General features: G+C 49.5%; 1 protein-coding gene across 5 annotated transcripts in view; it reads left to right on the top strand.

The window, feature by feature from the left end:
- The first annotated feature begins 1056 nt into the window (after positions 1-1056).
- Positions 1057-22346, top strand: part of ALPK3 (alpha kinase 3) — a 33570-nt gene continuing 12280 nt past the window's right edge. The window contains exons 1-5 of one of the 5 annotated variants that reach the window (XM_071754514.1): positions 1116-1300; positions 10637-10877; positions 11170-11208; positions 14453-14574; positions 21304-21421. In XM_071754514.1, coding sequence (XP_071610615.1) covers positions 10825-10877; positions 11170-11208; positions 14453-14574; positions 21304-21421 — 332 coding nt within the window. In that variant the 5' untranslated portion in view covers positions 1116-1300; positions 10637-10824. Of the gene's footprint in view, positions 1301-10636; positions 10878-10975; positions 11104-11169; positions 11209-14452; positions 14575-21303; positions 21422-22346 lie in introns of all 5 variants that reach the window. The other 4 variants (XM_071754516.1, XM_071754512.1, XM_071754515.1 and 1 more) reach the window with 4 other exon arrangements.

The raw sequence follows: 22346 nt of genomic DNA, 5'->3' as shown, positions 1-22346 counted from the left end.
CAAGGCTCAAACACCACAGCAGGCTTCGTCTTGCCACAGTCAAGCTAAACTTGTGCTCACCATCCAGGTTTCTCTTTGTGATACAAAGAACCATGGTCATGCCCGGGTTGATGCACACAGTGTGTGTCTGTGCACACTCTTGCACCTGTACACTGTGTATGTCGGTGAAAACCCCTGTGCCAGTCCCTACCCAAAGTCACCTTCCAAGTCTCAGTGTGCTCAAGGAATCAGGGGAGTCCTGCACCAAAGGATGCATGAAGCCGTCACCTGCCCTGCTGCTTGCTGCCACATTCGTTCTCTCTACTGTCCAGGGAGGCTCAGCCTAAACCCTGCTCTCTGTCCTGGTCTGGATCTACCGTCACCTTCTCTACCAAACATCTTCCCATTTTTGCAGCAATTGCTGCTGTGCAGGCGTGGGCAGGCAGCCCATCTGCAGCAAATCTGCTCCATCCATCAATCCTCTGCCGCAGAGATGCGATGCCACCAGCGACGTGCTGGCAGCGTGTGAGATGGGAGCTTGACAGGCAAGATGAAGGTGGAACAAGAATAAATCCAGTTTTATTACACGCTACGTTTCCATTAAATCACTGCGGGTAATAATAGTTTGTGACATGTAACCCCCCTCTATAGTCTTTTGTTCTGTCCTTTTCATAGATACCAGCAGAGAAGTTCTCCCGGCAGAAAATCCCTGCTGCTGAGGCTGAGGTGAGGACCCTGCCTGCTGCCGCCCACCAGGACCCGGGGAACCATTGTTCAGCCCACCCTGAGACATCCCCAAAGTGCCAGAAATGCCCCAAACCGAGGGCAGCTGTGCGGAGGTTAATAGAAAAAAACATTAATACACTTTGTCCCAAGAAGATGACCTGTAGCAAGCAGTGATGGAGGTGGTGGGCGGGAGGGAAGCCAGGCCTCCAGCCACGGGGCAGGCCGGGCCCCCATCCCCGGCGAGTCCCGGCACTCAGCGCCGGGGCAGGCCGGGCAGCCAGGCCTAGGGAGGCCGGGCCCCCATCCCCGGGGAGGCCGGGCCGCGGGCACCGCGTCAGGCCGCCGCCCCCCGAGTGACAGCGGCATGTGCGGGGCGGCTATAAATGCCGGCGGTGACGGACAGGGCGGGCAGCGGCGGCGGGGGCAGGGGTAGCCGCAGCCCGGGCGCCGCCATGGGCTCGACCCGCCGGGCCCTCGCCAGCCTCTACGGGCGGGGAACGGGCAGCATCGAGGGGGCGGAGGAGGCCGAGAGTGCGGCCTGGGCCTCCCGACCCGACCGGCGGAGCTACCTGCTGGGCATCCGGCCCCAGAACAGGTGAGGGGGCCGGAGGAAGGGGCTGGTGCCAGGGGGGTGACCCCGCCCGGGCTGCGCGGTGCCGCCGGGCCCTGCGGGGACCCGGGACGGGGGACAGGGCCCTTGGGTGACACCTCGGGGGCAGGTGGAGGGCCGGGGGAAGCGGGGACAAGCTGCCTGCGGGTGAGGTGAAGCGGCCGGAGAGCGGGCTGGCCTCGTCCCAAGGCGTAAGGCAATACCCCGGTCCGAAGGGAGCGAGGTGACGGCCACGCTGGAAGCGGCAGGGCCACCTGGGCCTTTCCCTCCTCGGGGGATCATCTGCGGGGTGGAGGGGCCAGGCGATGGCTTGGGCTCTCCGGAACGGCTTCTTTGCTGCAGGATGGTCCCTGGCTGCCCTGGGAAGGGCTGTGGTTTGTTCACGGTTGTTGCCGGTAGCAGGGCAGGTGTGCCGAGCCGGCTGCCGGGCTTGGAAATCCTGACGGACACCAACTTCTGTCCCCGGAGTTAAACTTGCACACGGGATCCTGCCCTGACCTTCCTGCCTTCATCCTGTTATCGGCACCAGGCTCCGAGCAAGGGGCCCCTGCTGTGCCTATGCCTTATCTTCTTGTCAAAAAGCTATTCCTACAATGCAGACACGGCCCCGGCGTTCCTGGGGCAGAAATGGCCTTGGGCAGGGGGTCTGCGGCAGGAGTGGGGCTTTGTTCACAGGGAAGGAGGATGTAGGATCAACATGTTGTAAACTGAGACTGGCCGAGCTCAGCAAAGGCAAAAATACAAGGCAGTGTGCCAGTGAAGGCAAAGGTGTTTGTATTACTCTTTCAAAAAAGAGCCTATAAATTACTTTGAATTTGCTGGGGACGCTCTTCAGTTTGTGAGCTCTTGACTGTGCCTCTTCCCGGCTGATGATTTATAAATAATCCAGTTTCAGTGTGTCAAGTGTTGATGCCTCAAATAGTCAGAGATTCATAAAGATAAGTAAGGACCAGAAAGATATAAAAACGTGCTGCCTGGAAGTCAGGTGTTAAAACTGGGGTAATGCCAAAGTAAAGTTGGCTTAATTCAGATCCTTTGTGCTTCTGTCATAGCGTGCAAGCTGACTGCAGTCTGCCTGTGTATCCTGACATCTTCAGTACCAACAAATGCCCATACAGTGGCCACAATCAGTCCACAACCTCAGACCCTACCATGCACAGAAAATCTGCAGTCGAGTCCCATGACAGATTACAAGTAGAAAAAGTCTTTGACAAATAAGGAGTCAAGGTGTTTTGGTTGCCTGTACCTTGACATTTATTCCCCCCTGAGTATGTTCAAATTGCAGCTTTAATTTGTTTAACCATAAATCATCAGTCCTACAAGCAATACCTCCAGTGTTCCCTGATTTGGCTTCCCCAAATCGCCAAAGTTTTCCTTCAGGCCTCTGGGGAAGGCACAGAGGGATGCAGCTCTCCCCCTGCAGCCAGCCTGGTGTCTTGTGGCTGTCTGAACTCTCTGGCTCAAGCACAGTAAGTCCAGCCTGTGTCTGCAAAACTCTTGAGTCCTGACCCCCTTCAGCTTGTCGGGGTGCAGGTGGGTGCACCCTGATTTCCGTCCTCAGGAGCCTAAAGGTTTGGCAGGCAAAGGGGCACTGAACTGCCACACTGAAATCAGCTGTGGATTCCATTTCCATAACTTGTCCAATCCTTTTTTTTTTTTTCCAGTCCTTTTTCAGCCTGCTTATGTACCTGGTGCTCAAAGCCTACAGCAAGGTGATTTCATTTTTCCTGTTAACTTCAGTGGCTGCCCCTTCTGTTGGAAGCTGCACTGAATAAAAATCCACTAAATAGCAAAACCGACCTTTCCCTGTGTTCAGGACATCTTCTAGGTTCTCTAGTGATAATTAGGGAGGCCAATTTCTCTAATGAACTGGGGAGGAATAATGTAAAAGTCTCATCCCCTGTACAGCTGTGAGAGCACCTACCAGTGCTGGTGACGTGAGGCAGGATGTGTGGAAACTGTGTTGTTGTCTCGAATGGAGGAAAAGGGCTTGAACAAAGTGGGGTTTTTTGTCCTGTGATTGAGTAATGGATCATAACAATTCTGGAAAGCAAGTGAGTGGAATGGTATAGCAAGACTTTCAGAAAGCAATTACTAGTTTAATTAGATCCCAGAACATCTGGAGAGCATGCCTGGGAGAACATGAAAAGCAAAATAAGTGGCATGCCTAATGGCAGATAGCATTCAGCAGTTCTCTGTAATGCAGAACTTGCTTGGATTCAGTGGGTTTGGAGCTAACAGAAGCATGGGACAAATTATGCTGACCCAGAATTCGGGTGGGAGGCTGCTGGGGTGGCTAGAGAGCAAAATATAGGTACTCTGATCTGAAGGAAGTGTGCTTTTTACAGGCTTCTCTGTAGCTGATTTTAGATGTATTTGCCGTGTGTTTAATCAAAATATTTGCCTGCTGCCTTCACCCATTTTTAAAGCAGTAGAAAGTGTAGTGACGTGGCAGGGGTACTTACAGACATGGAAATACCTTTATGAAAAGAAAGTGAGGTTAGGAGTGCCTGCTTCTGGGGTGGCTCCTGAACACGTTTCACCTGTATGGTCGCATTCATGATTCATGCAGAGAGTAGTCTGGATGGTCTTTCTTGGTCTTCCTAGTTCTGTAGGAGGAATGTAAGATCTTGTGTAAAATGAAGGGTACTAATTTGGAAACAGGTACATGCTTCTTCTGGTTTGAAGCTTGTAGAATTTGAGGTGTTGAAAATGTTAGTAGAGAGTTCATCCCTTTATTAAACAGAATATTCAGGTTATTTACTTTTTGTGCCTTTAGGAACTGGTCTTTAGGAGGAATCTTCCCTGTGAGCAGATAGTTCAGTGACAAGAGCTTACTGGCTTCCCTTCCTCTGTTTTTTAACATACCTGATCACAGGCAGTGTGAGGAGCAGCTTATGGTGGCTTGCCTTCTGCCCTGGCAGTTGACAGGACCCTTTTATTTTGGGGTAGGTATGTTGTGTTTTTTTTAAAAAACCCTCTTACGTCTTGAAGCAGTTGACAATAATTCACAAAGTGAGAGGAGAAGTTGTCAGTCTTGTCCTGGATCTGTCTTAGCTGCATTCATGAGCTACAACTCTAAAACATCTCTTTAGGTGTCCTTTTTGTAAGAAATAGCTGAGTCTGGAGAATGTCTGGTGAAGAGAGATGCATTTTAATGTAAAAATCTTGTGACAAAGGCTTCATCTGAGTCCTCAGCAAACTCCTCTGCTGGAAGTGAACTGCTCCTCTCATCTAATGCAGATGTCTGCTCCTCAGTCTCCTAACAGCATTGCCTCCTTGCTTAAATATCTTTCTGCTGTCATAGCTCCATCATATGCAGATATTTTTAGAGTATAGGGACACTGCTTCTGATCTTTTCTTGGACGGCTGTCTCTGGTTGTGGTGGCAGTGAAGCTCAGCAGAGTGCCCTGGCTTTTCTGGCTAGAAACCATTCCCACCCTTCTACCTCTTGCTTTGCACATGGTATCAAATGAAGGTGGAAGCTGTGTTACTGTGATGAAGTGAGCTGGCAACACGAGAGTTCCTGAAAAGCATGTTTAGCTTTCTTAGTTCTGAGGAGTTCCTCCTCTGGGACTTGGGCAGCTGTAACTTCTGGTAGGACCTTGCTTCTGGCACCAAGTGGTGTCAGTCCCTGGTGAGAAACCAGCTGTGGCACCTGGGGGAATTCATTGTGCCCGTCTTGTTGAATAGAAGTGTCCCAACCTCTGACATACAGTACCTGCTCAAAAGGCAAAAGTAAATGCCCTTGATGGGTTCTGTTGGGGTAGAAGTGCCTTTTCCCTGTTGATGGAATTGTCTGCACAGCAGTGCCTTGTTTCAGTGGGGCTCCTTACTGGTTGTGCCCAGTGAATAATAATCCCAAGCTACATTTTTCAGTCCCCTTTCTCAAGTCTTCTGTCCACATCTCCTAGAAAGTCAAGAAGAGCTGAGTACGTAGGCTGATGGGCTGATAACCTGAGCAGGAAGATCATAGAATGGTTGGAAGGGACCTTAGAGATCGTCTACTCCAGTTTCCCTGACACGGACAGGGATGCCTCTCCTCTAGACCAGGTTGCTCAAGGCCTCATCCAACCTGGCCTTGAACACCTTCAGAGAGGGGGCAAAATGAAGATGTGGAGCTGGACAAACAGTGCCTTTCAGGACCAGGGTTAAAATGCAGAATCTATCACATGTATGAACTTAGCTCTTCCCTGGAAACCTCGTAGAGTGGAGACATTTCTCAGGACCTGGGGGGGATCCCATCTGATGGCCTGGAGGGGAGATTGTGGTCTCCCCTGAGCCAGAGACCTCTTGTGCTGGAGCAGCAGCAGTTTCCAGGATTCAGAATGAAAACCTGCTCTGCCTGACTGGCTTTCAGTCTCAGGTGAGTGAGGCTTCTGTCTTGGTCTCACACTTTACAGCATCAACTGGTCCAACAAGAGGAAGGCAGAAGAGCTGTTAGGAACAACTGTATTTTGGCCCTTCTTTTCTAACCCACAGCAACAAAAATCTGTACACAATGAACTACCAGAAAGATGGCAGCTTCCCTGGGCACCACTGAGGTGTACAGTGAGTCCATTATTTGTTTTCTTTTCTTTTTCTCTTCTTGTTCTTTCTTGGTTTTCAGCTAGCTATCAGTTTAATTTGGACCATAAAGGCAGAGGTGATTCAGAGTTCAGATAAACAGATCGGAGCCTTCTGCAGAGTGCTACACAGGCTGATACAGGATCATGTAACTTAATTTATTGTTTTCCACCTTCTGTGTTAATGAAATCTAGCTCCAAATTGTTACATGCAAGCCCATGTTCATCTCAGCTCAAAGCAAATTACCTGCAGTAAAAATACTGTGTTTCCCCAGCTCTGACATTGATTTGTTCCGTGACCTTGACAAGCAGGGACTCAATACATTCATTTTCCAGTCTGTGGAATCACAATGTGTCTCGTACAGCTCCAGAGCACTCACAGCAGCTTTATCAGGGGCTTGCTGATAATTACTGCCATGGTATAGGAAACACAAACACACCCGCTCCCAGTGTGCATGAAGTGGCTGATAAGGAGCAGGACACATGACAGAGATGGAGCCTGAAGCACAGCCATATGTACATGAAAGCTTCATTGCTGGCTTTTATATGTTGGGAATGGTTGAGAAGACAGACAATCAAGGTGGTTTGTATTTTGTCTCAAGTAGTATTAACCTTGGAGGCGGCCAAGTTCATATGAAATCTTATACTTGAAAGTCTACATGTGCAAAACATGCCCAGTAATGTCACGGGTCAGAGTGCCAGCAAGAGGGAGCATCTGTAGGGGATTGCCAGGGCCATCCCTCTGTCCTGCCTCTGGGATGGGAGGGCTGCCTGCTCCTCAGTGGGCTCCTCTGCTTTTGTTCATCACTGTCTTCATCAAAACATAAGTGGGAGGTGGCAGCTTTGCTCTCATTGCCACGTTTCACTGTTGACTTGCTGCACTGGACAGTCTGTGTGACTCATTTTTTGTGCTGTGAAAGAGCACTGAGATATATTAATGATTGTTGCAGCTTAAGGAAATCAAGTCCATGTGCTTGTACGTGTGAGGATGAGCCACTGTGAAGCCTGGTTCAGGGTCTCCTGAGCTCTTGATGACTTCCTTATGAAGGCATGAGCTGGAAGGAGGAAGATTTCTTCATCTTGAGGAGAAGAAATACAGAAAGAAGAGAATTTCATGCAGTGATAGCCTGAGAGAGGTGGAAAAGGTGCTGTATTTAAAATAAATATTTTTAAGCAGTTAACTTACCAGTGCCAATGGGGTGATCAACCAGCCTAGACTGTCAACTCAAGAAATATTTATTAAGATTAAAAAAGTGAGGTGTTGTTGACAGTGCTGACCCCTTCCCCCCAGCAAGACTGAAATTTGACAAGTGCATGAAAGATGGGGGAGACCACCTTCCTTCGCCTCCAAGGAATATTATGAGCAGTCAAAGGGCTGAAACCTTTAAGAGGATGATAAATGTCCAAAGGAGTTTGAAAGCATCTGGTGAATCAGAACTTAGAGAAGAATTGAGGCTGGTAGGAGGTGCTGAGTAGAGGGGTGCAATTCTACCGGTGGTTAATAAATCCTGTGTGTTCAGGGCTAGCTTGTAACAAGCTGCAGAGATAGGAGGAATCCAGGGGAGGCTTCCCTCCCACCAGTGCCTGGAGCAGAGCTCCCTGAGGGCTTCTCCAGCAGAGAGAAAGCAGTACCTTTAGACCTTGAGTCACCTGCTTTAGATGCATTCCTCAGGAGAGAAGGGTTTGCCTTCATCCAGTAACTGCAATGGCCTCAGGCTTGCTCAGGGGAGACATGGCAGCTGGGTTTCATCAGCAGAATTCTCTTCTGTGTGCACTAACAAGTCTCTGGGGAGCTGAGGATAGAGGCAGCCCGATCCCAAAGCTCATCAGACAGGGGCATTGCTTTGCTGAGAAGTCACAGGTTTTCTAAGTGGAGAGATTTGGTTTCTGTTGGAGCTGTGCTGCTGCAGCTCTCTCTGTTGTGTGGATGTGATGAAAATGAAGTGACATGCTGGCTGCCTGCAGGCCAGGCTGTGCTGGCTGCAGCATTCAGAACCTAATCTTGATTTGGCCTTAAATCTCAAGTCTGAAAAGCAAGCCGTGGTTGGTTCCTTAGCATATTGAGGTTAAACTTCAGCTAATATGCAGGTCTTTGTGGTGATGACATTTTCCTTTTTATAATAACAAGGCTCCTCGGGAGACCCTCAGCACGGAGTTTCAGGATGTGCAATGAATAAAGCCCAGGTTGTCTGCTCAGCACTGGAGATTAAAATAAGTCCTGAAGGTGCTCACTCTTTGATCATGCCCACAAAGGGTTCATGGCACGGACACCCTTCATTCTGGCTCTTGCAATTCAAGTGATTTACTTTACATCCAAGCCAAGACACCTTCCCATTTGTCTTATGCAGGAAAGCATGATTAAAGCCACACTCCTGCCTATGCCAGTGTTCTCCAGCAGGCATTTGAGGATCTTTGCTGCTGGCTTCCCAAGTGATGCACATGTCCTTAGTATTCCTGGAGGCTAAACTGCTTTTTCCTTGCAGTGGTATTTGGGTTCCTTTGCTGTTGAAAAGCTGGGAGGTGAGACATAATCTGTACTTATGCTGAGGTCCTGCACATGGGTCAGGGCAATCCCAAGCACAAATATAGAATGGGCCAGAGAACAGATAGAGAGCATCCCTGAGGAGAAGGATATGGGGGTGTTGGTTGATGAGCAGCTCACCATGAGCCAGCAGTGTGTGCTGGCAGCCCAGAAACCATCCATGTCATGGGCAACACCACCAGCAGTGTGGTCATCAGGGTGAGGGAGGGGATTGTCCCCTTCTGCTCTGCTCTGGGGAGACCCTCCTGCAGTGCTGGGTCCAGCTCTGGGGTCCCCAGCCCAGGAAGGACATGGAGCTGCTGCAGTGAGTCCAGAGGAGGCCACGGAGATGATCCAAGGACTGGGGCAGCTCTGCTGTGGAGCCAGGCTGAGAGAGTTGGGGTTGCTCAGCCTGGAGAAGAGAAGGCTGCAGGGAGACCTTGGAGCAGCTTCCAGTGACTGAAGGGGTGACAGGAGAGCTGGGGAGGGACTTGGGACAAGGGCCTGTAATGATAGGATGAGGAAGAACAGCTTTAAACCAGGAGAGGGGAGATCGAGATGAGATATTAGGAAGAAATTCTCTGCTATGAGCGTGCTGAGCCTCTGGCCCAGGCTGCCCAGAGAAGCTGTGACTGCCCCATCCCTGGCAGTGTTGAAGGTTGGATGGGGCTTGGAGCACCCTGGGCTGGTGGGAGGTGTCCCTGCCCGCAGCAGGAGGGTTGGAGCTGGATGAGCTTTAAGGTCTTATCCCACCCACACCAGTCTGGGATTCTTTGAATTGTCTTTTCTGCTGGAGAGAGCTGCCTGGGGACAGCACAGGGACACAGCACATGTGTACTGCTGCTCTGAGGGCTATGGGGAGGAGGAAGCTTGATCCCTCTGGGAGGCCAGGGCAGGGTGAGAGAAGCTAGAGGTGTGAGTGGAGCTCTGTGAGCTGTTAGGGTGTCTGGGAGTGATGTGGACAAGGTGAAGACACAATTTGCAGTGCTGGAAAGGATGTGGGACACCATGGGATGCTCCAGGTGGAGAGACAAAGTTCCTCTGTTTGATTTCTCCCACAGGCCTGCACAGTGCATGCAAGAGGCATCAGGTGGCTGATCCTCAGCCTGTTTTGGTTAGTGCTTAATTTTTCCAGCTGGGTAACTCCTGACCTGCTCATCCTCTGGCTGCGTGAACAGCAGCTGGCACTGGGGAGGGATCGGGATCGTGTGGCTGGGGGAGGAGAGGCTGAGGCTGCTGCCAAAAGGGCAAGTGACACCCCTGTTTGGTGGATTAAAGCTGCTCCTCAGCAGTTGTCTAAAACTTTTTCTGTCTTTGGTCTCCTGATCTGAGGGAGAGGAGTCAGCAAGCCCTTCGAAGTGCTGGGTTTATTTTCCTCAATGAAAATGAGCACTTACTTTTGCAAAGTGTAGGTGGTTCAAGCAGAGCCACTTTCTTACTTATCTTGCTTACTACTGCAGGGAGATTCTGCCGCCACAGGTGGAAGTGCTACATGAGTGGCAGGAGCAGTTTTCAGAGACCCTCTGTGGTCTTTTTTAGGGCAAGACTGACTTCAATGTGATCAGGACTTGCACAGAGTCTGGATGTGGTCATTTGGGTAGGAGGCCTGAAGCGGGGCCCCTTTCTTGGTTCTTCATGCTGTCTTCTGTAGCATCATCATTAAGCACTGACGTCTGGTTGTTCAGTAGTGGTCTTCATTGCACAAGGCTGTGAAGGTTTGGTCTGTCTGCATGTACTGATGTGGGATTCTGGCTTCTTACACCCCACAGGGGGAGTCTACACTGCGGGCAGTTCCGAGGCTGGATGGGGTGGCTGTTGCACAGGCACAACCAACCTGTCTCTCAGTGTGATTAAGGCACTGAGCTTACCTGCTCTTGATTAGTGATACCTCGTTAGTTGAGGCTTCTGGTTGCCATGTGGGTGAGCTCAGGGTCTGAGGAATTGTTCTGCCAATGCTGATAGCTTATTTCCCACAGCCTGCAAGGGGCTGCTGCCACACTCTGGTCAGTGTGGCCTTTTGGTTAGTGTCCTTAGAGACACTTCTTTGGGAGAGCTGGTGGCCATTGGTAAGTAGCTCATCTGTGTATCCCTTGTGAAGAACTTGGGTATTTGATTTTATTTTATTTCTTCCCCTGAACTGGTTAATGTAGTGATGTGTTCCTGCAAAGAAAATGAAACCTGTAGATTCTTCTCAAGTCTCCTTTTTTTTTTTTTTTTTTTTTTTTTTTTTGCCAGACCTTAGTGATTTGGTTGGCAAGCTGAAAAGCAGTGTATAGTGACCAGAGAGTTTCCAGCTTCTCCAGAGAGCTGTCCTTGGAAGCACAGAGAGTGACCAGCTCAGGCCCCCTGCTTGCCAGCAGGGAAGTGGGCTTGCAGCAGGTCTGTCCTGTCCTGTCCTGCCCTTTAATCCAACATCTCCAGGGATGGAGCTGCCTGCTTTGAGCACAGTGCTGCCGGTGGTGCATGGAAGGCTCAGGTGCTGCTTTTTTTTTTTTTTTTTTTTTGGAAGCCTACTTGGATAAATAATGTCATTACACTTATTCTCTGCCGTTAACGACCATTTCATTTTTACAGCCTTTGGTTTCAATTGACAATGTGGCTTTCTCATCCTGGCAGTCAGCCTGAGCAAGGCAGCTGTACCTTCTTTTAATAGGAACTCTGACCTGTGCAAAACGACTCATCATTAATGCATCTCTGTAACGGTTTGTTTATTTCAGCTCCTTTCCATGCTTTTCCATCTAATGGTTTTTATGCTGTTTTTTGCTTAGCTTATCAAGCAGCAGATTCTCCCCCTCCAATTTAGGAAGGTAAAACTACGTTGCATTCAACTGCTCTGACCAAAACACTTTGCTGGGTCTGACAGCACATGATTAATCTGTAATGCTTTAGTACTAATTAATTAGTAGAGAGCCCTGAAGTGATTTAACAGCCTAATTCTGCATGATTGAATCCCTAATACTTGCTTGAACTGCAGACAGCAAAGTGAATGTTCATTGTAATTCCTGTGTTAAGGTGCAAGAAATATTCCTCTTTCTTAGCGAGACAACGGGTGTTCAGCTACTTCTTGATATTAAAGTGAGACTTCCATACAGAGGCATTTGAAATTAGCTGGGCCTGACCTACGATTTTCAATGAAAAAAAAAAATCTCATTCCCCCTCCCATCCCATGCTTTATTGTGAAGATCTTCAATCATTTGGACTCTGCTCTGAAATGCACTTTGCCTCTGGCAAAATAACACATTTGGAATTCGGTGGCATTTCCTGATCTGCTTGCAGGAGCAGGCAGAGGGATGCCCATGGAGGGAAAAGCTTCTTAAAACAGCCCTACCTACATGAGGGGTCTATCTCACCCAAAGATCAGGTAAAAGACAACTATTGTGAAGAGGAAGAGGCTTCTCAAATCTCCTTTTCTGGCTGTCTGCTTTTGTATGGAAATCCCTCTTTAATGTAAAAAGGCTACTGAATTGCCCGTGTCCTCTTCCCAGGCCCCAGGGCTTTTTCTGCAGCAGAGATGCAGCTTCAGGAAGGCCTGGGAGGAAGAGGCGGCTGCTGCCTTGGATCAGATTTCTTGAATGCTCTGAATTACTGAGTTTAGAAAGCAATTTGAATTGGACAAGTCTCCTTGCAGCTGGAGTGAGTCAGCTGAGAGCCCCACAGTGCTGCAGTCTCTAAACCCCCTCTGTGGTGAATACAATGGTTTCTTTGAAAGATTAAATAGACTTTTCCAAGGCTTCCTGCCAAGTGTACATTGGGCAAGACTCCTCTGATTCATCTGCCATGGCTGTGGAGCCCCCAGCTTCTGATGATGCTGCTCTCCTAAACCATTCAGTAGCCTTTGCTGTATTTCATCTGACTGTGGGATTTGCACTTTATGGACCAGGCTTACTCCTGGTGCTGCCTGCTGATACCAGTGGCATGGTACCGGGATTAAACTTGGTTCCGAGCGTCACCGCGTGTGTGAGCATCACTTTGGTGTGGGGTTTTTTTGAGATGCTGATCCAGTTCTCTCTTGCTGGGGTATGAAATGCTCTTTGATGCTTGGGAAGTTCCTTATGTAGATCCAAAAGGCATTTACTGGTCTGGGGCTGGGGATCTGTTTTGAAGGGTCCATCAAAACTCCACCAGCAACTGCCTTGGTACTGCATTGTCTGCCTTGCTCTTTGGAAATGGCAATTTTGTTTTCTCCTGGGGTTGGAGTATGGAATGGTTTCTGTGGTTTGAAACAGTTGTTGGCTCCTATAGCCTTTTCCTGGCCCTGCAGTTGTCTGAAGAGTTTCTTGCCAGGACCAGTCCCCTGGGACAGACCACTGATTTCCACAGAAAAGTGTCTGATCTGTGGCATCTGGCTTTACCCCATCTCACAAGTGTGTTTGGAGATAGACAGTGCTCATAACCCTCCTTCAGTAGATGAATCAAGTTTGCAACAGCCCGAGCTGCCCCTGTCCTGTGCCCTGACCCAACACGAAGTGCCCAGGAGTTGGGTGAGGCTCCCATTGTATCCCAGTTGATTTTTTGCTCAGGGATTCATCAAGCTGCATCTTTTACAAACCCATTCTAGCAGGAAGCCAGAGTGAAAATTGTAGCTCTGCAGCCTCCAGGTAAGTTTTCTGGGTGGATGAAACAGGCAATCACTGAGCTGGAGCTGTCCTGGCACCTTCAGCCGTGTCTGCAGTTCTGTCCCTGCTGCAGAGCCTGGCAGTGCCCCTGACCCTGCTGGGTTCATGCTGAATGTGGTTGTGTGGTTTTTTTGTTTTTCCTGAACAAGTCTGCTTCCCCAGCAGGTAGAGCATGAGTAGCAGCAGCACCAGCATCCTGCCTGCAAGCCGGGGGCTGCTTGTGAGGCTCGGGTACTCCTGGTGGAGCCCCTCTCCACGTGCTATGAGCCCTTCTGCTCATGGTGGAGCTGGGTCAAGAATGGTGTGGGGGTTTGTTCCACCTCTTGCATGTCTCTAGAAGCTGATCACATGTTTAAGGAATGTCTTTCACTGATGAAAGTTATATATATGTAGAGCTGCCAGCTACCAGGTCTCTTGCAATATTTGCTCTTTCTCCTAAGAGAAGGAGCACTTGAGACCTATGGGTCCTCTCTCCAAGTATAAATGTGTAGGGTTTCAATTGCAGAGGGAAAAATGAAAGCTCTTCCCTTCCAAGAGCCCCAGAGCACCATCCAAATGAATAACCAACTTGTAATTAATCCTTTTCCTTTATTTAAGAAAGCCTAGATCTTCTGGGCCCCCTTTTAGTGATATTCCAACAGGGTTGGCAGTGCTGTGGGAATACACTAATTTAGTGCTGTCCTGAAATAGTGACTGTAGGATCCAAAGTCTGTTTTTATGAGCTCCATAGATTGTGCTGGCTATTTGGATAGTTCTGGCTGTTTGGGTGTCCCAGCCTAAACTTTGGGGCCAGTGCCTGAGCTCATGGAATATATTGAGTGGGTGCCTCCCTGCAGCAGTGAGAGGTGAAACAGGGCATGGGGGGCAGCTTCACACCAGATTCCCGAGCTCAGAAAGGTGCAAGCCAGGCTCAAGGGCTCCTCTAATGAGCTGCAGCAGACAGCTTGTCAGAATTCAGAGCCTTCAAAGAGAGCTGTTGTGGTGGGGAGGTACAGTTCTGTTCACATTTGGCCTGAAATTAGCACGTGAATCCTTCACAAATAGTGTAAAAATCCTGGTGAAAAGAGTAATACTTGAAAAACTGATGGTGCAGTAGGGAATCGAAACCCTCTGTTAGGGTCTGGCTTTGAATCTGCTGTCTGATCAGAGACACATTCTGCTGTAATCAAGATCTAAAATGCTTCTTGAAATTCCTTACCCCAGTAGGGAACTTCTCCTGGACTACACTTGCCATTGACAGAGTCATTTTAGGAGTGAAAAAAACAGTCAGGTACCCTGGCATTGGACTGGACTCGTGAACAACCTAGTGTAGGGATGATGGGAGGGAAGGAGGGTATTCACAGAGAGAAATGAAGGCTCTGAGAAGAGGTAGGAAGGGGAGCCTTTGTTTTTTCCAGTACTTTGATCTCTAAGGAATGCTTCTTGAATCTTCCAGGAGCACCTTCTGCGCAATCATTTCTCAGCTGACGGAGGAAACGCAGCCACTCTTTGAAACCACTATCAAATCCCATTCTGTGTCCGAGGACTCTGATGCTAAATTCACGTGCATAGTGACAGGTAACAGTGTCTTCAAGCAAATAACCTGGTCCTGCCTCACTTGCTGGATTTGTGCTGGTTAAGCTCTAGAGCAAGTGATAACTTGTTAACAACTCCCCCGTTGTCAGGCTGCCAAGTAAAGATTCAGCAATTGCATGATGATTTCAGCTTTAATTTACAGGAGGGGAAAGGAGGTGGGGGGGATACACCTGTGACTGTAAAGAGGCAAAGGCACAGCCTAACGTCTCAGACAAGGCAAAGTAAAGACCAGAAATTGCTTGGGCCAGCTGGATTTTGTTGTCCTAATCTCTGCTAATCCTGGACTCCATAACTCAGGAATGTGGAGTTTTGGACACTAAGGCTGTCATAATGGAGACAGCTCTGGCTCTCTTTGCTGGCTCTAAATAGTCAGAATGCCACTGTGTTTGCATCAGTGAGACATTTCTGTGTTTGTCAGCATGTGAAATCAAAGCCAGTTTCTGCCCAGTGGGCTAAAATCTAACCTTGGGCAGGAAGGGCTTAGGGCAAAGAAAGAAGAAGGAGGAAATTAAGAAGAGGGCAGTGCATTGGTGGAAAGGTAAGGGGCTCCTCTGATGGTGAGCTCTTGTCCTTTTTCCATGGCATGCACTTGTTTCCAGCTCTGTGATCCTTTGTGGTGTTGCACATGTTTATTCCAACAGGTTACTGAGTGAGAGACATTAAATAAGTTAGTATATTTTGGACAGAGGAGGGTATCTATTGAGCCTCTGAGTCACAAGCACCAAGACTCCTAAGGTATAGGAAATCTTGTTTGTCTTTTGAAACGTGCTATAATTAAGCTGTGCACCAGGAAATGCAGGTTGAACCATTCTGAGAGCTGCTGGCTTTGAATTCTTGCCTCTTCTCAGGTGCATTCACTTGCTGTAAAGGTCTGACTTTCTGAACTTGCAGGGGTACAACTGATATATTGATTTGATTGATGCTTGATTTTCAGCAGATCACTTCCTCCTTCAAGGGCAAAAGTGGGCTTCTGGGTAGATATTTCAAGCCCTGCCCCTCAATGATTCATTAGAAGAGCTTTCCCGATTTAAGTTTTTTAAAAGCAAAAGCATTTTCTAGCAAGGGAAGGTGATAGAGCAAATGTAGAAGTGCTGCAGACCCAGAGCGTGACTACTTACTGCAAGGATTTGCCACTGCTCTCCTTTTCAGGGTTTCTTAACCCTTTTAAAGTGTCCATTTTTAAGTTCACTGGCTTAAGTCTTCAGCAGCCTGAGGCTGGCAGTTCCCTCTAACAAGCTTACAAAGTCCAAATGATAGCATCAGCTCCAAGTGGGCTTTGTCAAGAGCAGAGATGCCTTTGTAAAGATGAGCTCTGTTTCACCATGAGTTTGGATGGCTGACAAGGTAGGAAGTCCCCTGCTTGTGTGATGCCAAGGTGCTCAGTTTCCTCTCCAGAGGAGACATAATTCAGTCAGCCCTCCCAACAAAGTCTGGTAAATTCCTTGTCCGTGTCCTTCCCAAGACCTCTCCTGGAAAACCTAGGGAAGCTCCTCACTGTATGTTGTGCAGGAGACATTCTGTCAAGGAATAACTTCCTCTGCTTGTACCAAAATCAAAGTGTCAACCTCTAGGGACAGATACGTTCTCTGTCTGCTTTGTAGCCCTTCTTGCAGTCCACCCTTGCTCTTGCTATGGTTGTTCCAGTTTTGGATGCCCTACTGGTACTGGTATAACACAGCTGGGTGTACCCCACCTGATACTGGTCTCATTTTCAGTGTCAAATGAGCATCTTCAGCATGTAGCCTTTCACAGAATTTTCAAGCCTGATACACTAGACTGGGGATTGTCTTTATGCACTGAAATTGATAAGCCTACAAAATCAGGAATCTTCATGGGAATGTCCTTCAGAGCAGCCTGGACTACCTATGCCATACGATCCTCTCTTGCATGTGGTCCTGTGGACTGTTTTAGGACCTCAGGATCTCTTTGGGAGAGAAGGGCATGAGGTGGAAAGGAAACTCAGACTGCAAAGTCTTAACAGGCATTTAGATATCCCCCCCTGCCACGATGTTTACATTCAGCTGGGAGATATTACAGGGAGAAAGGAAGTGGTGGTTTCATCCCTGGCCAGTGACCAGAGTGGAACCAGCTCCATCCCACTGCTGTGGCTGGAGTCCAAGGACACTTTGGTTCATAGACTTGCAGGAGGCAAAGGGCAGATGGTCAGCTGCTCCTGTTTTGACTCGCAAGCCCCAAATATGGGTACCTGACCTACAATAACATTTTAATTTTTTTTTCCTGCTTCTTGACCAACAATGAGAGTTACAGGGTAGTCCAAAATCTGTGAATACCAGTGACTTGCTGGGCATGTCCTGGGAAGGCAGCAAGATGCAAGTGTTTGGAGAGCTGGTCTCCAAAATGTGCTGGATGGTACAGAAAGGAAAAAAAAACAAGTCAGGCAGAGTCAGACATCCTCGTGCTCTTGAGTGGTTACATAAACCCTTCGTTTCTCCTGTTGCCTAGTTCTGCCTGGTACCAGTGTCCCTGGTACATCTGCTTTGATGGTTTTGGGTCAAATCCTGCATCATTTATGACTTGTTTTCTTTTTTATACAAAATTAGCTCATCCTTTGTTCTCTGAGAAACATTAAAAAGGGAGGAGAACATTTCCATCTACTGTGCCATTTCTTACAGGACAGAGCACACTCTGCTTGTCTGCACCAAGTGTTTGCCTTGGTGGGTTCTGTCCAGACTTCAGGATCTCAAGGCTCATCACAGCTCCTTCCCAGTGAGTGGATACTGGTCTCTACAGAGAGTGGCCCTTACTGGAGGTGCTACTAGAAGGATTTTAAAATTTTTCAGTTACTTCTATGTCACTTTGACTGTGAAGCAGATTTGTCAGCTTTTGGGGGCCTGGGTGTGTGACCACTTGTAAGGGAGCAAGGGCAACCAGGAGAAGTGATGACTGGATCCAGGCAAGACCATTGTGTGTCAGTCCCAGTACAAAGTGCTGTGCCCAGGAGCAGTCTGGTTGTGTTGAAGGACTACAGAGGGGAAAAGGCTCTGCCCATGGTTCGGGGAGGGGTGTTGGGGTAAAGTGAGTAGACGGTCCTGTACTTAGTGTACGAGGATTTTAATAAGTGTGAAGGAGTTCAACTTGTGGCATCTGTGGTGGCCTTCCTGGGGCCGTGTCTGAAGGGTGAGAGTGAAGTGCTTGCATGAAGGATGTCTGGAGAAATTCAGGGGCTGCAAGAGGGGTAGATGGGTGGCAGTGGGCAGGAGAGCAGAGAGCAGGCTGGTGGGAGCTGAGGATGTCTGGGTTTGGGGCAGCCAGAACAAGTGAGAGATGGAGAATGAGAGCTGCTCACGTGCCAGTTGTGTGGGGAACTCCTGCTCATAGTGGGTATCTGTCCCTCCTGTCAGCATTGCTGCAGTCCTTGTCTTCATATTTAAATCCATAAAGCCAGAAAGGATGAGATCCTATCATGACTTAATTCCTTGCAAAACCACTTGAAGTCCCCACCACAGGTAGCTTGTGGAGAGCAGAAAGAGAAAACAGTGAAGTTAGGTGTAATTGTTCTAAACCCTTTCCACCTTCCCAACTTTCAGAAGACTCCATCCCTCTGCCCCAAAAAATCCAAAGAGGAAAGTTGTTTTAACCAGAGATTCTCTGGGTGATTTTGGATAGTTATTGCAAGAACTGTTTTGGATAAGCTCACCTAAGCTCTGAAGATTTCTCAGATTTTAACAACCTTCGGGCTGTTGGATCTAAACCTGGCAATCCCTCTAATAATAATTAAAAAGAAAAAAATAAAAAATTCATGCTCAGTGGCTGGCCATCCTGCTGGAGCAATGCTGCTGGAAGGCACGCTTCCCAAAATGCTCTGTCTGGGATGGAAGATGCACAGCAGATGCCTGCCCTCCTCCCCAGGAATGCCCCGCACTGCTCTGGTTGCAGCTCCTGGTGGATGCAGGGAACCAGCTGCCAGCAAATCCCTCTTGGAGCCAGCTGCAGCAGGGAGTGACAGGTTTTGGAGGGGCGAGCACCTGATTTTGGGATGGCTGCTGTGTCCTGCAACACACTTAAGCTGAGGGTGGGCATCAGGTGCCCTGCAGCCTTGGCTCAGCCACCCCATCCCACTGGCACCCTTTAGACTGTCCTGTCGTGGCAGCTGGGCAGCTGCAGGTGTTGTGGCTGCAGGGGATATGCCAGGGGTGGCAGGGGCCAGGGGAGTTTATTCCCCGCGCACCAGGGGAATTTATTTGCTCAGCAGGCTGAAGATGGATGGAGGGATGGGGTTGTCAGCAGCACATCCCCACCCCAGTGGAGTGCAGGGCATGCCAGGGAGCCTTGTCCCTGCACAGGCATCTCTCCATCTCCTGCTTGGCTCTGGTTACAGCCCCTGGGGGAGGGACAGCTGGTGTCTGAACAGGCAGCTGGGGAGGTGGGAAGCCTTTCAGCATCCCCCAGTCAGCACTTGCCTGTCTCTCCCTTGGGCCACAGAAGGGGCTGGTCCCTCCTTGCCTTCGCTGGGCTTGTAGGGCAGTAGCCCCCAGGATGGAGCAGGTAGCCTCAAGGACACGAGTGGCACAGGTCAAAGGGAGTTTTGGCTTAACAGGAGGAAAGGCTTTTCATGGAGGCACTGTGCAGCCACAGAAATTGCAACTCTTTCCAGCAGGTGTCAGCTGGGAATGGGAATCAGCTGCAGGGGCCATGAGGGGACATCACACGGCTTCTCAGAAATTATATGCTGGCATTTCCTGGAATGAAGTGCTGTGGTTGCTGTTTGCAGGCTTATTAGGAAAATCTACCTGCCTGCTGCAAGCTGTGGAGCCTCCTGAAAGTCTCACGTGCACAACAGCCTGTGGGAAGGGAAGGATTGTTCTGGGCAAAGTCTGAGCTGTGTAGGAAAACTCTTTTGTTCCTCATCCCTAGACAGAAAGAAACAGCCACAGGTTCATTCAGCCCAGGGTCCTGCTGCAAAACAGAGCCAGTAGCTAATATCTGTGGATAATGTAAGCAGCAGCTGTGATCCCTGGTGATCCCATCCCTGGGATAGTCTCATGGCTCTGCTCAGGTGAGTAATTTAGGGCTTACTCACTTCAGCCACAAGTATCTTGAGAGCTTTGCACTTCTTCTAGAAACTGGAGGAAAAAGGCTTTGGCTAACAGAAAGCCAAAGATAAAAAGATATAGAGGCAGTGAGGATGGAGAGGGTAGATGCCAAGAGAGTAAAATCTAGTCTGTGGGGTCTCTGGGCTAGGGGGTGTTCATGTCCTGTTGTTCATGGAGGAGAGCAGGAAAGGAAAACTGCTCCCAAAAACTACTTCCCCAAGCCAGGGGGTTAAGCTCCTTGAGGTGCCAGAGGACACTGACTGGAGAGCCCCAATAAGCAAGGGAGAGGGACAAGGACTGTATCACAGGAGCAGATTGGGGCTGGAGGAACCAAGCAGTAGGTGAAGATGAGATTTGGTGCGTGTTGCTTTTCTGGCCAGAGATATTTTGAATCAGCTAAAGCCGGGGTGGATTCCTGCTGGTGACTTTTTGCTCTCACTGTGGAACCCTCAAGGGAGCAGGAGTAAGATAGGCTCAGGCATTGTTACAGTCTTCCAGCATCTCTGGCTGGAGGAAGTTGGAGGCTCCTCACATTGGAGGTGGAAAGGGTCATGATCAGCCCTGGAACCTCTAGGCTGGCAGCTGGGAAGTATCCAGGATAGGTCCCTGCCCTCTCCAGAGCCACAGAGTATGAACACTTCGAATATTCCCTGAGAGCCCTTGCTGGCCCCATGCCAGGCCTGATCACTTGGTGCATTCAGGGGTCCTGGGGCTGGTGGGAAGACCCTTGAGGACTGATGAGGGTGAGCAGCATGCTGGACTCCTTCACTTGGGCAGCAGGGAAAGCCAGCAGGGGCATTTGCAGGACATCAGCTTTGGATATCTGCCTTGGGGCTTCGAACAACTGTTGAGCTCATGACTTAAGCAGAGGCATGACGTGGTCACTGAAACTTTTATCCCAGGCCCTCAGGGTCAGCTTGGCTCTGCTGGGAGCTCTGTGTGAAGTAAGGGAACCAGTCTTGGCCACTGGCTGGAGCAGTTTTCCCCTGAAAACAGCTAGTTCTGGAGCCTCTGTCAGGGGCAGGTGAGGGCTGTGGCTAGTGCTGGTCTGTGTGGGGCACTCATGCTGATCCACCACCAGTGTCAGTGCCAGGGGGATGTGGCTGCGTGTCCAGCCTGCTCACCAGCCAGTCACACACATCATGATGTCATTCTACTGAAAAAGCAGGTGACATCTGTTGTCAAGTGACATTTGTAGGACACTGAGCTGGCTGTGATGCAATCAAGGTTGTTGCTGTTGAATGGAAACTTTGGGATCAGCTTACGGGCTGTGACACCGAGTGAAATGCTGTGAGCTCCATGGAGGGGCAAGCGCCTGTTTTCTAACCTTAGCCTCGGGCTCATCAAAACATGCCACCTCCCAGGAAAGTGACAGTATGCTCACCTTCTCCTGGCCAGTGTTATGGGAGATGATCGTGTGATCCTTTTCCCTCTGCTCAGGAATGAAGTGCTGGGATTTTTCTCTCAAAAATAGCCCAATTCCTGGGAGTGATGAAAGGCTTTGATAAGCCCGTCAGGTTTCCATTCACAATACTTTTTTTTTTTTTTTTCTGATGTATTGAGCCCGGAATAACGTGTTCTGTTCTGCCGGATTGTCCCCTCGGGAGCAGGATTGCAGTTTCTCACCCCCTGCTGTCCCCTCTCTCTGCTCCCTCAGGGTACCCGCAGCCCGAGGTGACGTGGTACAAGGATGATGAAGAGATGGATCGCTACTGTGGGCTGCCCAAGTACGAGATATCCCGACACGGGAACCGACACACCCTGCAGCTCTACAAGTGAGTAAAGCACCCGCCTGGGCTGGGCTTGGTGATGGAAGCTCGAGGCATGTTTTCAATATTCTGTCAGCAGTTCTCCCCCCAGCACCCGTGCTGGCCCCAGGGTGATGGGCCTTCCCCTTCAGCTCTTCACTCTGATGACTCTCTCATCACATCAGTATGAAATCCATTATTTCTGTCCAGGGGTCACTGCCATGCCAGATGTAAGAGGAATCATCGCAGAATCACAGAATCATTTGGGTTGGAAAGGACCTCTGAGATCATCAAGTTCAACCCTTAATCCACTCCCACTTGGTTCCCAGACCATGACACTCAGTGCCACCTCCTGTCTCTTTTTAAAAACCTCCAGGGATGGAGAATCCACCACCACCCTGGGCAGCCCATTCCAATGCCTGATGACCCTCTCTGGAAAGAATTTTTTCCTAATATCTAAGCTAAACCTCCCCTGGCAGAGCTTAAGCCCAAGCCCAAGGAAGGTCAGGAGAAACTCCTCTCTCTGGAGCCTTCCAGTGCTGGTAGCAGCGTGTGCTATGGTTGCACCAGGCAGGAGCTGAGCATTAGGGCTGGGTGAAGGTGAGCAAAGGAGAAGCACTGGCTGCCTCCAGGATGATAGTCCAGGGGATGAGGCAGGAGGAAAGGGCTGCAGCCCTGTCCCAAGTGAGCACCTCCTGGCTCTCACCATAAGAGCAGGGAAGGAAAGGGCTGCTTTGGCACTCACTTGATGGAGCTGAGTGCCTCCTTTGTCCAGCCCTGACTATCAGCTTCTTTTAGCTTTAAACGAGGACTGTGTTTCTGGAGAGCCAGGCACCCCGTGTCCCCAGCAAGCAGAGACCTGTCACACCTCCAGTCCTGGATTTGGGATGTCAGACAGATGCAGAACCTGAAAAGTGCAGAACCTTGGTGCTGCTGATAGTCCTCTCAACCT

Source organism: Heliangelus exortis, chromosome 11, assembly GCF_036169615.1.
Source record: "Heliangelus exortis chromosome 11, bHelExo1.hap1, whole genome shotgun sequence".
NCBI lineage: Eukaryota > Metazoa > Chordata > Aves > Apodiformes > Trochilidae > Heliangelus > Heliangelus exortis.
The sequence above is the reverse complement of the archived record's forward strand: the minus strand, read 5'-3'. Positions and strand labels throughout refer to the sequence as shown.